The 14,643-nt window shown below is 43.4% G+C and overlaps 1 protein-coding gene across 3 annotated transcripts in view; it reads right to left on the bottom strand.

The window, feature by feature from the left end:
- crtc1 (CREB regulated transcription coactivator 1) overlaps positions 1–2,856 on the bottom strand; it is a 76,378-nt gene extending 73,522 nt beyond the window's left edge. The window contains exon 1 of one of the 3 annotated variants that reach the window (XM_018097223.2): positions 2,531–2,856. In XM_018097223.2, coding sequence (XP_017952712.1) covers positions 2,531–2,656 — 126 coding nt within the window. In that variant the 5' untranslated portion in view covers positions 2,657–2,856. The remainder of the gene's footprint in view (positions 1–2,530) is intronic. The other 2 variants (XM_002940206.5, XM_004915477.4) reach the window with 2 other exon arrangements.
- Between the last annotated feature and the right edge of the window lie 11,787 nt (positions 2,857–14,643).

Genomic DNA, 14,643 nt, shown 5'->3' with positions numbered 1-14,643 from the left:
CAATCATCCACATCCCACCAACAGCCTTCCCCTTTAAGAGACATCATACCCAATTTGTTTTTTAACATGAGAGCTTGTGGAAAAACATACTTTTTGACTATTGGTTTAATTAAAAAATCTGTGGCTTTTTTTTATTTCTTGAACTAAACAGGGCATTAAATGAACTAGAAAGTCATGTTCTATGTCTAATTCTTTTAAGCACAATCAATACAAATCAGCAGTCTGCCAAGTAGCAACTGTATAAAGAGTTGCTCTTTCATTCACAGTCTAACAAAGGCTTCAGCTTAGAGTGGAGTTTGTTTATACAGAGACTACCTGACAGGTAAATTTGTTTTGATGGTGCTGATGGTATGAACAGGAAGTAGAATTGGACTTTACTTCCATTTCAGATTTTGCCATGTTTAATGAAATAAAACACATGTTGTAATAAAGCAGCAGGAAAAAAGTATGTTAAAGGACAAGGAAAGGCTAAGTCACTTGGGGGTGCCAAAATGTTAGGCACCCCCAAGTGACTTAAATTTGCTTACCTTGTACCCTGGGCTAGTGCCCGTTAGGCGAAAACAGCACCAGCCCGGGGTACCTGTAGCGCAGCTCTTCCTCCTTCCGCCTTCGCTTTTGGAAGGACTTAGGACAGGCGCATGCGCAGCAGAGTGAAAAGCCGACTTCTCTGTTAAATTTCAGCTTTACACTCTACTGCGCATGCATGCGCGACAGAAGACGGAAGCGCTGCAGCTACCCCGAACTGGTGCTGTTCTCTCCTAACAGGGGCACCAGCCTGGGGTACAAGGTAAGCGATTTAATTCACTTGGGGGTGCCTAACATTTTGGCACCCCCAAGTGACTTTGCCTTTCCTTCTCCTTTAAGCGCAAGCCGTATTCACTTAACTCATGTTGAAAAAGGAGATACACTGCCCATTTAACTTTGCTTATTAGCAACTTGACACGTAAGAGTTGGACATTCCTGATTTACACAAGAAATTTGCGACCCTAAAAATACACAGAGTGAACTTGAAAAAAAAATAATCCAGGACTCTAAATTCAAAACACTATCGTAAAAAAGTAGGCACTAGTGATTCACAGGTCAGGTTGAAACCCTTGGGTTTACCCAAAGGTTGGCTGGGTTCAGGACAAACTGCCGCCCTCTTCAGTGGGTTGCAGACCATTTACTACCAGCTTAAAGGAACAGTAACACCAAAAAATGAAAGTGTTTTAAAGTAATTAAAATATAATGTACAGTTGCCCATCACTGGTAAAACTGGTAAGTTTGCAACAGAAACGCTACTATAGTTTATATAAATGAGCTGCTATGTCAACACGGGGGCAGCCATTGAAGCTGGGAAAAAGGAGAAAAGGCACAGGTTACATAGCAGATAACAGATAAGCTTTGTAGAATATAATGGGGTTTTATCTGTTATCTGCTAAGTAACCTGTGCCTTTTCTCCTGTAAATGGCTGCCCCCGTGGCTACACAGAAGCTTTATTTATATAAGCTATAGAAGTCTTTCTAAGGAAAACACACCAGTTGTACCAGTGCAGGGCAGCATTATATAGTAATTACTTTTATACACTTTCATTTTTTGGTGTTACTGTTCCTTTAACTGCTCTCTGAACCTCCCTGCCTAGTCCCAAACTTCTGACAGCTTAACCTCCATATACTTTCATTCTTTTGCTTTAAATTCAAAACAAATTTCATCAGAGATGGCCAACCTGGGGCTCTCTCTTTAACTACAACTCCCAGCATGCAACAAACCTTTAGCAGCAGGTGCTGTAGTTCATAAACTGGGAGAGGTGAGCAGGCTTAATATCCTTGGTTTAAAAAAGATACAGTGTAATGAGTTACCTATCGGTAATTAAGATTTATGTTCATTATATTACATCCAACAAATAAAGGATCCACTGCAAGAAAAGAAGGCACATAGCTGCCAACACATATTTTAAACTTTCTTCCATGAAACCAACACATGGAAGATAACCTGCAGCTCCCCAGATATGAATGAACTACTGACAACTTTCACCTGTCCAGGGTGAAACTGAGAGATTGGTCCAGCAACAGGAAACTGGACTTGCACCGTGTAAACAATCCACTAATGAAAGACTGTGTTTGAGATGACTGGCAGCCCTATCAGCTGTAGGGCTAGTGCTTGGCTGTGCTCTGATACCCAATGTTTACAGCACAGAGGAGGCAGAAGTTGATGCTACTAGAGAGAGGTACACGCTCAGGTGCAGAGAGTGACTATAATGCTCAGGGTATGGTGTCCGTGCCCCATTTCTTGGGATTCCCAGGCTGTGCCTATGTGGGATGAAGTGACACTCCGTGCCAGGCCTGGTGCTGTGACACTTCAGGCCGCCCATTCCTCTAACACAATAGGGCAGCCTTCTGTTCCACCTCAGTCTTGTGCAGGTGCTTTTCCTCCACCTCGGAGGGTTTGTCTGCTAATGAGCTGCCCGCTGGCCGCGTCTCTCCTACAGCATCAGCCTCCTCCTCTGCTCTGTCACCCCTCCTTGTGGGAGAACCCCGCAGCAAGCCCTTACCCGTGCCGCCCGTGTGATGCTTAAGTCCTTCATGACCTCCTCGAAAGCGGCCGTTTCCTCCGCTTGCTTCTGGTTATGCAAAGCGATTTTCTCACTGAATTTCCGCGGATTGTTTGAGGTCGCCATTTTCCCTCCTCCGCCTCCTCCTCCTGACAATGCGCGCTCCCGCTAGGTACGTGACGTTTCACTGAGGAGGTAGCGGGCAGGATGAATGGGAAGCCGAGGATCGTGACGTCGCTACGCGCGTTCCCGCCGTGTGTCCGAGGAGTCTCAGGTCGGCTTGAGTCCAATAACCGGTTCGTTTTTAGACAACTTTCTTTACTTCAAGAATGTGTAATAATAGTTGTACCTCATCATTTCAATAGAAATGTGCATTTGCTCGATCACATTCCAAATTACATTTCACAAACCATACCTGGCAACATCTGAAAAATGAAAAGAAGGCCACATGTTTGGCCACGCCCACTTTGTGGCCACGCCCCAATTGCCAGACCCCATTTTTAAAATTCATTTTTAAAATAGTTAAAATAGTGCCTCCGATGGCCCAATAGACAGCACCCCCATAGACAGTGCCCCCCATACACAGTGCCCCCCATACAGTGTCCCCCATACACAGTACCCCCCATACAGTGTCCCCTCATACAATTCCCCCCATACACAGTGCCCCCCATACAGTGTCCCCCCATACACAGAGCCCCCCCATACACAGAGCCCCCCATACACAGTGCCCCCCATACACAGTGCCCCCCATACACAGTGCCCCCCATACACAGTAGCCCTCCTTACACAGTGTCCCCCCATACAGTGCCCCCCCATACACAGTACCCCCCCATACACAGTGCCCCCCATACACAGTAGCCCTACAATTGCCCCATAGAGAGTACCTCCAATAGAAAATTCCCCCCATAGAGTTCTTATGGCTCCTGCTCCATATTCGGCTCCTCGTACGGCGGCGACAGGACCTTTTATAAGGTTGCACCCCGTGCGTACGTGAGACGCCACACGTACGCACGGGCGCAACCTTATAAAAGGACCTGTCGCCGCCGTACGAGGAGCCGAATAAGAAGCTGGAGCCGCAAGAAGAGACGGAGTCCCGCTGGCCTGGATAGTTTAATGAATGTTTTGCATTTCCGTAATGCGGGACATTCATTGAACAATCCAGGAAAGCGGGAAGCGCTGTAAAAACCGGGACTGTCCCACGAAAAGTGGGACAGTTGGGGGGTATGCACAAACGTTACATATTATTGTGAATTAACACATTACACATTAACGCATTATATAAAAGAGGCAAGTGCTCATACTGAAAATATCAACTTGTTTGCTTTACTTTCTTCATGTTACATTTTGTCCTCCCAAATTGTCAGTCAGTAGAGATGTAGCGAACCCGTTCGTGAACTTCCGCCAAAAAGTGCGAACTTTGCGAACCCCATAGACTTCAATGAGAAGGCGAACTATTTCTGGCCAGAAAACTGATTTCAAAGTTGTTTAAAGGGTGCCACGACCTGGACAGTGACATGCCAGAGGGGGATCAAGGGCAAAAATAAGTTGTTGACACAGCGTTGCGTTTTGTGCTGTAAAGGGCAGAAATCACACTACATTTCTAAACTTGTGTAATAAACTGCTTTAAAACGTCCGGCGTCTACATGCCAATCATGTCGTGTAAAGGTTACAGCCGGTTCACACGCAAAGACAAAACGCTGCGTTTACTGCAACGCAAAAAAACGCAAAGAGCTTTAATGATACCGTCAAGTGAGCAAATAATAGTTTTTACTAGTTGCTTGTCACCTCCAGGACGTTCGTCCTGTCGGTGGCAATATTTCTGTAGTGTACATTCCTGAAAAATTATGGTTTTTTTGTCGCAGCCAGAAAAAATATGGCATATAAATGCTGAAAATATTAGTTTTTTTTGTTGTCGCAGCCACTGAAGCACAGAGGCCAGAAAAAATATGGCATGTAAATGCTGAAAATATTTGTTTTTTTTTGTCGCAGCCAGCCACTGAAGCACAGAGGCCAGAAAAAATATGGCATATAAATGCTGAAAATAATCGTTTTTTTGTCACAGGCACTGAAGCACAGAGGCCAGAAAAACTCAGGATTTACCTGTCCAAAAAGTTTGGCTTAAAATTAAACCAGTAGGGTTTGCCTAGTTTCCCTAGTTTGTACGGTGGAGGAGGACGCTAAAGGACAGCTGTGTGTGGAGTCATGTGGCGTGCAGGGAAGGACAGCTGCATGGGGAGTCAGAACAAGTCTTCCGGCGTGCAGTAACCCTCCGAGATCCATGCCTCATTCATTTTAATAAAGGTCAGGTAATCCACACTTTTGTGACCTAGGCGAGTTCTCTTCTCAGTGACAATCCCTCCTGCTGCACTGAAGGTCCTTTCTGAGAGGGCACTTGAGGTGGGGCAAGACAAGAGGTCGATGGCAAATTGTGACAGCTCTAGCCACAGATCAAGCCTGCACACCCAGTAGTCCAGGTGTTCATCGCTCCTCAGAGTGTCGATTTACGCCAGGTAGTCCGCTACCTGTCGGTCGAGGTGTTCTCTGAGGGTGGATCCAGAAGGGTTCTGGCGCTGCCTTGGACTGAAAAAACTTTGCATGTCTGATGTTACCGAGTGGCCAAAGCCCATTGTCCTTGCAGGTGTGCTCGTGGGAGGATTATTGGCACCTCTGCCCCTGGAATATTGAGTTCCTAAAGTGACATCACCCTTAAAAGCATTGTACAACATGTTTTGCAGGCTGGTTTGGAAATGCAGCATCCTTTTCGGACTTGTGGTACGTTGGTAACATTTCTGCCACTTTTTTGCTTGTACCGAGGGTCTAGTAGCATTGCAACCCAGTACAGGTCGTTCTCCTTAAGCCTCTTGATATGGGGGTCCTTCAACAGGCATGACAGCATGAAAGACCCCATTCTCACAAGGTTGGATGCAGGGCACATGTGTTAAATTGCCCAGTCTCAGTGCTGCCAACTGATTGCTTCCGTTGTCACACACCACTTTTCCGATCTTCAGTTGGTGTGGGGTCAGCCAGTGAGTGCAGAGATGACAGGAGTGCAGGTCCGATATGGTTTCTGCTTTCCAGGCATGTCATCCCCAAGACAGCATGACAACGGCGTACCTGGTACGTCGAATAGCCTCTGGGGAGCTGGGGGTGCACAGGTGTGGAGGAGGACACAGCAGCAGAGGAGGAGAGAGCGAAGGAGGAGTAGAGGAGGTGCGAGGCCCGCATGCAATCCGTGGTGGTGACACCAACTCCACTGTTGTTGAGTCACGCATTCCCTGTTTCCCAGCCATCACCAGGTTCACCCAGTGGGCAGTATAGGTGACATACCTGCCCTGACCATGCTTGGAGGACCATGTGTCAGTAGTCATATGGACCTTTGCCCCAACACTAAGTGACAGAGATGCGGTGACTTGGCTCTGCACATGCTGGTACAAGTGTGGTATTCCCTTCTGGGAAAAAAAATTGTGGCCGGGTACCTTCCACTGCGGTGTCCCAGTTGCTACAAATTTGTGGAAGGCCTCAGAGTCCACCAGCTGGTATGGTAAAAGCTGGCGGGCTAAGAGTGCAGACAAGCCAGCTGTCAGACACCGGGCAAGGGGGTGACTCGGAGACATTGGTTTCTTACGCTCAAACATGGCTGGGGGCAGATGACCGGGAACTGGTGGTCAAGGTGGAAGGCGGCATGGAGGGTGGTTGAGACGGGTCAAGGACAGCAGAGGTAGAGCAGTACGATGCTGGACCAGAAGGAGGGTGGCTTTGAGTTTGTCTGCTGCCTTTGAGGTGTTGCTCCCATAGTGCTTTGTGTTTGGCGTTCATGTGCCTTCGCATAGCAGTTGTACCTACGTGGGTGTTGGGCTTCCCAAGACTCAGTTTCTGACTGCACTCATTGCAAATTATAGCGCTTTTGTCAGAGGCACACACAGTAAAAAATGCCACACTGCTGAGCCTTTTGATGCTGGCATTCTGGCGGTAACAGTAGAAGTTGGTGGGTGCGTTGGCTGGCTGACCACAGGTGCCGATACATGTTGTTGCCCTTCTGTTCCCTGTGAGCTGTCCCTGCTTCTTCTAAGTCTTATTCTCCTCCTGCCTCTCTGACTCTCCGTCAGAACTATCCTCCTCTTGCGCTCTTCTTCTGGGCACCCACAAAACATCCATCTCCTCATCATCATCCTCCTCAGATGCATCAATTTCTTCTGACAGCTCACAGAAGGCAGCAGCAGCGGGGACCTCATCACACCTTATGTCCATCTCTGTTGTGTTGCCTGCCTGAATTATGATATCTGGTGTAACGTCCTCATCTCCTTCATCATCTTCTGGCAATAATGGTTGCGCATCAATCAGTTCAACCAAGTCATGTGAAAATAACTCCTCTGACTCATCCAGTGAAGAAAGGGCGGCGGTGGTGGAGGAAGTGGTACGTGGGGTGCCCATAGCAGAGGAGGATGAGGATGTTGTGGCAAAGTTCCTGGCAGAAACGGTAGAGGATGGGGTGTGCTGTGTAAGCCAGTCAACTACCTCTCCAGCATTTTTGGAGTTCAGGGTACGTGGCTTTGGAACGGCCCCTAGTGCCTCTGTGTGGCGGCCTGCGTTTGCCTGGCATTTTTTTTATTTTTACAAAATAACAACTTGGGTGATGTTTCTGGACACGGAATTATTATTGTTATTTTTAGACGGAATGTGAAAAAGCACACACAGCTAGGTGGCACTTGGTTGAAGACACTGGACAACAAGGCCTGCAATGGCAACGTATAAAGTAATGGATGTGGAATATATTATTGCTGGTGTAAAAACGTCACTCAGGTGATGTTTCTGGACATGGAATTATTATTGTTATTTTAAGACGGAATGTGAAAAAGCGCACACAGCTAGGTGGCACTTGGTTGAAGACACTGGGCAACAAGGCCTGCAATGCAAACGTATACAGTAGTGGATACGGAATATATTATTGCTGGTGGAAAAACGTCACTCAGGTGATTTTATTGCAATGCAATGTCACTACTATGTATAACGTGTTTGGTGCACTACTATGAACAACAGCAAACAGCACTGGACACGTTAAAGAACAGTAAGATAAATTTAAAAAAGTGATCTGGTTGCTGCTGGTGGTGAACTACTAGGAGCAGCTCACCAGTCCCCAACACAGCTAGACTAATAGCACTGGGCTCTATAAATTACAGTAGCAAAGTAAAAAAACATAAATAAAAAAAAATTATGTGAATGTGTGGTTGGTGCTGGTGCACTACTATGACCAGCACACCTGTCTCCAACACACACAGATGGAGCTGCAGTACACAATGAAAAGAAGATTAACAGTAATCAGAAAATAAAAGCAGTCATTACAAGGACTATTGGGTTACAGCAGAAGAGATCAGCAGGACAGCTGTCCACAGCAGCTACATACAGAGCAGTAGAAAGTAGATTACTAGTCAGCAAAGCTACCTAAACTGTCCTTCAAACCCCTGTACAGTTCTCTCCCTATGCTAACTCATCAAGCACACACAGGCAGAATGTAAAATGGCTGCTGGGCTTCGGTTTATATATGGAAGGGAGTGGTCCGGGGGGGGGTTGGTCCAGGAGGGAGAGCTGCCTGATTGGCTGCCATGTATATGCTGGCTCTGGGGCGAGAGGTCAAAATTTGGCTCCAGCTAAGGCGAACCCAAAATTGCGAACATCGCTAAAAGTTTGCGAACTTGCGCGAATTAGTTCGCCGGCGAACAGTTCGCTACATCTCTATCAGTCAGATTGTGCTGATCCATATTTTATCCCACTGCAAACTGACACAAGGGATTAATTGACTGTAGAAAGATAATATTTTTTACAGAGTAGAAAGTATATAACCATTCGTATATAACCATTCGTTAAATGTTTCATTTTTCTAGTCCCAACTAGTGTAAAATAGTAAACCAAAAACTATGTATACATTTTTTTTTATTTTTTTTTAAATCAGCACCAAATTATCTCACAGAATGTTCTTAGTCAGTGATGTTTCTGGAATAGTTGACTTGAACCACTTCTCAGAAGGTTCAGAATAAGATTTTTTTTACTTTTGTCTGCAAATAATGTCTTAGTAATACTGGTTTGGGTAAACAAATATACTGTACTTTGTAAAACATTCCTGTTACAGAATGTCAAACTCCCAGGAACCAAACTTAGAAGACTTTTTTTTTAGCCACACACACAGGTCTGCTGTCACTTTTTATACTTGCATGGAAGAATTAATTTTCTGGTAATGTTACTTTTTCTATTTGCTTTATTTATTCTACATATAAACTAAGTATCAGAGCCAGTGACCCACAAGACATTGAAGAATCAGATCCCATGAGCAGATGGTAAGTACATGGCTCTACTGGGTCTTGTGTTTGATGGGCATTCAAGGTGAAGGTCACCTGCCTACTGCTCATACCTTATGAGTAAAGCAATGCTAGGCTTCCAAGAGGAAACAAGACAGCCAGGCAAGGAGTAGAGTTGTCAGTGTCGTAAAATAACCAAATGTTTTGGTGCCGCATTGTTGGGAGGCAAGTGCACATCAGTTAGACTGTATGTCAGCACACAATATTAATAAGAAGTGCTGCTAGTTGCACTGCACCTTCATTTTTTGAGAACATGCTGGAGAATGTTTTTCAAGTAATAATTGCAAATCAGCTGTGACCCATTGGTTCTTTGATTTTTAATAGGGCAGGTAGTACAAGACTCCATTATGGCCTCCTGTCACAAATAATGCACAAGTTAGAAGACTGAAGGTAGGTTTTTATTTTCCATTTTATATGGTAAACATAGGAAATATCAAATGCTCTAACAGTTCCCTCATTCTCCTGACACATCAGGAAACACTTTATCTTCTTGTTCAGGTGGTGTGCAAGTTTTATGGCCATAACTTTGTAACTAAAACCCCTTTTTTTTAGTTGTATGCTCACTACATTTCTAATATACCTGCAGAGTTCCATGAGTGTTATGCCTTTTAAAAATGGGCGTTTTTCTGGGTGGTCTCTTTCCTATAGCTGCCAGGAGCAGGGGGGATGATTAAGCCTGTGAAACCAATGCTTTGGTCCTGGTCCTGGTAGTTACTCTCTTTTTAAAAGCTAATGGTGGGGGTGGATCAAGCCTGCAACCAATTTCAGGTCAGGGGACATGACAGCATGCAGGGAGGTGCTAGCTTATGAAAAATGGGACCGGAGATAAATAATTAGGACCACCATATGGGGTTTATCTTGTAACTAAAAATCCCTGTTTGCACAGATATTAAATTACTATCTGCTTACTAAATGACTAGAGAAACTGGGGACCAGGGAAGTGTATTGATCAGTCCTCTCTCTTTTGTATTCTTGTTTAGGCCCTCCCAAATTTCTTTATTGCTACAGCCTCATATCTAATATACTTTTTCAGGTGGCTTGCATCCATACACTACTTTCCTGTGTCTAGGGTTACAGCCCTTGATCTTGGCAAAACCTAGACAAGGGACAGGCCAATTGCATTGGGGTTATGTATGGGATGGGTTCAAGACATGTGGGGGTGTGTTTATGATGTAGAGGCTGGGCTGTGATGTCAGAGGTGTGTATTGGCAAGATATTTTTTCAGGTTTCACAAAGCGGAAACCTAGACAGTCGTGAACCAAACAGCCCCAAGGAAAACCAAACTGTTGCTTTCAAAACTGGACAGGTAGCAACCCTACCTGTGCCTACAAATATAGATTAACCTAAATTATCCCTACGCTGTGTATCACTCTTTGGGGACGATTCACTAAAGGACAATAACACTTATCGCATAGTTTTTTTCGTTAAGAAGCATGCGATACTTAAGTACCGAATCATCAAATTAATTTCACATGCGTTAATCTGCATATCGCATTTGTAAAAAGCGCATAATTGCAAAGCGTCTATGAAGATTTTCATTCATCCAGGTCATGGTATATCTAGTATAAATAAATTTAAAGCAACTGGACTTGTTTGGTAATCATTGAAGACGTTTCACTACTCATCTGAGCAGCTGTATTTCTACACCTAAAAGACAAGGGACACTCCTTTGAAAATAGCAACGTCCAAATTTTGGACAAAGAAGACCGCTGGTTTGAAAGAGGTGTAAAAGAGGCCATTCATGTCAAAGTGGAGAAACCATCCCTAAACAGAGGCGGGGGACTTCGACACCATCTGTCTGCTACATGCAATGCTGTTCTAACATCTGTACCCCGGCAGTTTCAGAACACTTCACACATCCATTCATGCAACTCTAACAAGTAACACCTGTTTTGAAGAGTTGCATGATACTTTGGTAATCCTTTCAAAGTAACTCCACAGCATTCACACCTCTGTGAGTTTCAGATGTCACCTTTCTGAAGAGTTACAAAGTGCCATTGTGATTGGATTAGTGGAAGAGTATTTATGCTGAGGACTTCCCATACCAGTCAGTTGAACTGAAGAAGCTGCTCGGATGAGTAGTAAAACCTCTTCAATGATTACCAAACAAGTCCAGTTGCTTTAAATTTATTTATACTAGATATAATTGCAAAGCGTTATTTCTAACGCATTTCGTTAATTAGTGAAGAGAAATAGTACTAACGCATGATTCACAAACACATATGAAGCATTAAACGCGTTAATCTGTGCGAATATTAACACCTACTTGGGGTAGGCGGTACTTAAAGAAAATTGTGGTTCGTGAGCTTTTGCCAACACAACATGGAGTTTGCAGTCGTATTTTTTAGTATGTGTTGGCCCTAGAGTGATGCATCCTCCAGTTTTCAGGAAAATGGTGATTTTCAGAACGGTAGTTTTCAGAAAGTAATGGTTACATGTGTAATATATCGCACACTGCGTAATATATCGCTTGAAAATATGTCATCGTGAGATAACTAACGCAAAGAACATCGCTTCTAGAAGAACTTTAACTGATAAGCATCTGCAATTTATGTTATGGAAAATGTCTTGTTCCCAAAGATTAGGGGCCCAATAATTATGCTGTGGGACCCAACAACCAGTCATTCCATTGCTGGAAAGTTCATATAGGAGAATACATATATATAATATAGTAAATAGATAGAAGAAAAGGCTAAGTCACTTGGGGGTGCCAAAATGTTAAGCACCCCCAGTGACTTTAATCGCTTATCTTTTACCCCGGACTGGTGTTCCTGTTAGGAGAAAACCGCACCAGCCCGGGGTACCTGCAGCGAGTGTTTCTTCTTTCTTTTGTCTTCAAAATCCCTGGGTCAACGCCTGCGCAGTAGATGAAAAAGCTGACTTTTTTTTTCAAGTTCGACTTTTCACTCTACTGCGCAAGCGTGCGAAGACGGAAGGAGACAGTCACTGCAGGTACCCGGGGCTGGTGTGAAATATGGCTTTCTTTTGTCTTCAAAATCCCTGGGTCAACACCTGCGTAGTAGATGAAAAAGCTGACTTTTTTAAGTTCGACTTTTTTAACTCTACTGTGCAAGCACGCAAAGACGGAAGGAGACAGTCGCTGCAGGTACCCAGGGCTGGTGCGAAATATGGCTAGCCCCATGTGAAATGTTAAAATTAAATATAAAAAAAAATCTGTGTTTTTGAAAAACGGATTCCAGTGCAGGATTCTGCTGGAGAAGCCCTATTAACTGATGTGTTTTGAAAAAAAAAAACATGTTTTTCCGTGACAGTATTCCTTTAATCTCCAACCTATATTGATTGTTTCTTGATATATATTTAAAAGGCCCTTTAATATATACCTTAACATAGAACAAGGATCTTAATACCACCATTACAGAAGAAAACTGGTCCCAAATATGGAAATCCATGGTCAGTTGCTCCAGAAAAATATCATTATTGGAAAGCTCATATAAAGTCCTCATGCCCTGGTACATGGTTCATTCATGTTTGTACAAGATAAATCCCTAGTTCAGTAATGACTGTTTTAGACACTACAGGCAAACTGACTTGTGATACATATCTGGTGTTGTGAAGCTCCTGAAAAGTTTGGTTTGTCCTGCACCCCCTAAATAAATTGTTTGAAGGTACTTTGTTACACCAAGTTTGTTGTAAGTGTGCCTCCTTTTGCTACTTCTTCCTGCATATCTGGTGGGACTGCCCAAAGATATTGGCTTTGAATTTATAATATCATATACTCTGTGACACAAACAAACTTGAAGAAAGATCCAATTATGCTTTATTGACTTTTAAGATGTTAATAATTACACCAGATTATTATTAAACTTTATTTTCCTAGCAGTCAAATTAACAATTGCAAAATTTCAGAAATCTTTCATTTCAAAGATAAACTAAACTGGATTATGGTTAATGAAAATCTGACCAGCATACTTATAGATAAGCATGAGAAATTCATGAAAATATGGGAACTTTGGTACACCTACGGAATATCATTAAGATCTTATACATGCTGCTCTTTCATAGCTGCTAGCCTTTAAAACATCTTGTTTTTTATACTATGGAACCTCAAAGGTATCATTAGATCATAAGCCTAAAAAAAACTTTGACTTCAGTATGGTATAAACTGTTGAGTTATCTTTTAAAAGAAGCTACAGACCAGGATCAGCACTACACTAACATGTTCACCAATCTGCTCTTTGCTCTCTCTGTAGGGGATTTCCCAGACCGGGGCTTGTCAGCCTGCCAAATAAGAAAGTTCACACTAAACTGGTTGTGGGCATACTTTTCCTCTCCTGCTTCATTTGCAAATCCTTGGTACCACTGGATGGCAAGATTTAGCCAAGCCAATCAATAAAATGCAAATGAAGCAGGAGAGGGAAGGCTTGTGCAGTAAGCAGTTGAGCATCAGCTTCCTGTTTAGGCAGAATGCAAGTTGGTGTTGGTGATCCCTTTCAAAGAGAGAGCAGAGCAGAAAGAGTTTTAGTAGTGCTGATCCTGGTCTATAGCTTCTAAACAAAACATTCAAAATATGTGGCTCTTCAAATTCAGACTATTGCATGAAGGTGAACATCCCCTTTAATGTCCATTAATTGATAGTCAGGGATTTATTGCAGGATTTTAAATTCATTGATGATCAGTGGAATTGGCACTAAATTTCAACCCTTTCTGCATATGGCAAGTTGCTAGAGCAGTAACTGTGTTCTCTTCCTTGAATGGGCTCAACGACCTAGGCTGGTGGCACACAGTGTGCATGCTGGCAGCCTGCTGCTGTGCATGTATGTGCACAAATTAGATTTAGCAGAAGGGAAAGGAATGGCCTTTTCTTGCTGGTTTATCTACACCGGAGGAGAAAATGTTGTGTGTGCCAATTGCTTTATTTACTCCAAAAGGTTTAGAGTACTGCCACATCGGGCACATTTCAACACCAAAATCCACTTTGTGTGTAGTGTGCAGTGTAGTGACACTGGAAGCAGACTGTACACACAACAACAATAATTATAAGGTAGTATTTGAGTTTAGAATCATGCAATCATTTGTGCAAGCTAAAGTAGAGCTGAGCTAATTGATAAATTAATTACATTTAGCAAATAAAATATTATAAGAACCACTTCTAAGGGCTCTATTGATATCAGCAGATTTCGTGGTCAGGGCTACTGGTCAGCTCCATGCTCGATGTGACGAAAGGGCATAGAGGAAGCTGACCCTCATACTTCCTCTATAGCCGCTTTAATTGGTGAAGTTATGCGTGAGCACTTCAAATGTTCAGCAGTACTCACACTTGCATGTGAACGGGGTGGCGCTAGGAACCTGTGCACACTGGGCCCATCTGATGAATTTTTTTGCACGGGGGCCCCTGCGCGCTCTTGGTATGCTGCTGTGATGAGGTGTACCTCTATGTATACATCTTTGTCTTTACCTTACTGGTGCTGTAAGTATTAACCAATAAAATGTTCAGAAACACATAGTGATTTGCCTGCAGGGCATTACGTTCAATTTCTTTCTCCTGTAGGTAACATCTTCATAATTTTATAACCGCAACTTAACCTGCTGACAAATAACCACCAAAAATTACCTCAAAAACACAGTGTACTCAGCACTATTTGATCACTGTTCTGTCTGGTTTATGAACACAGAACTTCCTGGTTTAATTAAATTAAGTTCAGCCACATATTGGATAATAAAAAAAATTGCTGAGATTACTCTGGCACCTTTCAGTCTGGAAGCTTTCATTAACTGAATGTGAACAGAGGGTGGTGCTGTTAA

The sequence above is a fragment of the Xenopus tropicalis genome, chromosome 1 (assembly GCF_000004195.4).
Source record: "Xenopus tropicalis strain Nigerian chromosome 1, UCB_Xtro_10.0, whole genome shotgun sequence".
Lineage (NCBI taxonomy): Eukaryota > Metazoa > Chordata > Amphibia > Anura > Pipidae > Xenopus > Xenopus tropicalis.
This window is presented reverse-complemented; position numbering and strand designations above follow the sequence as displayed.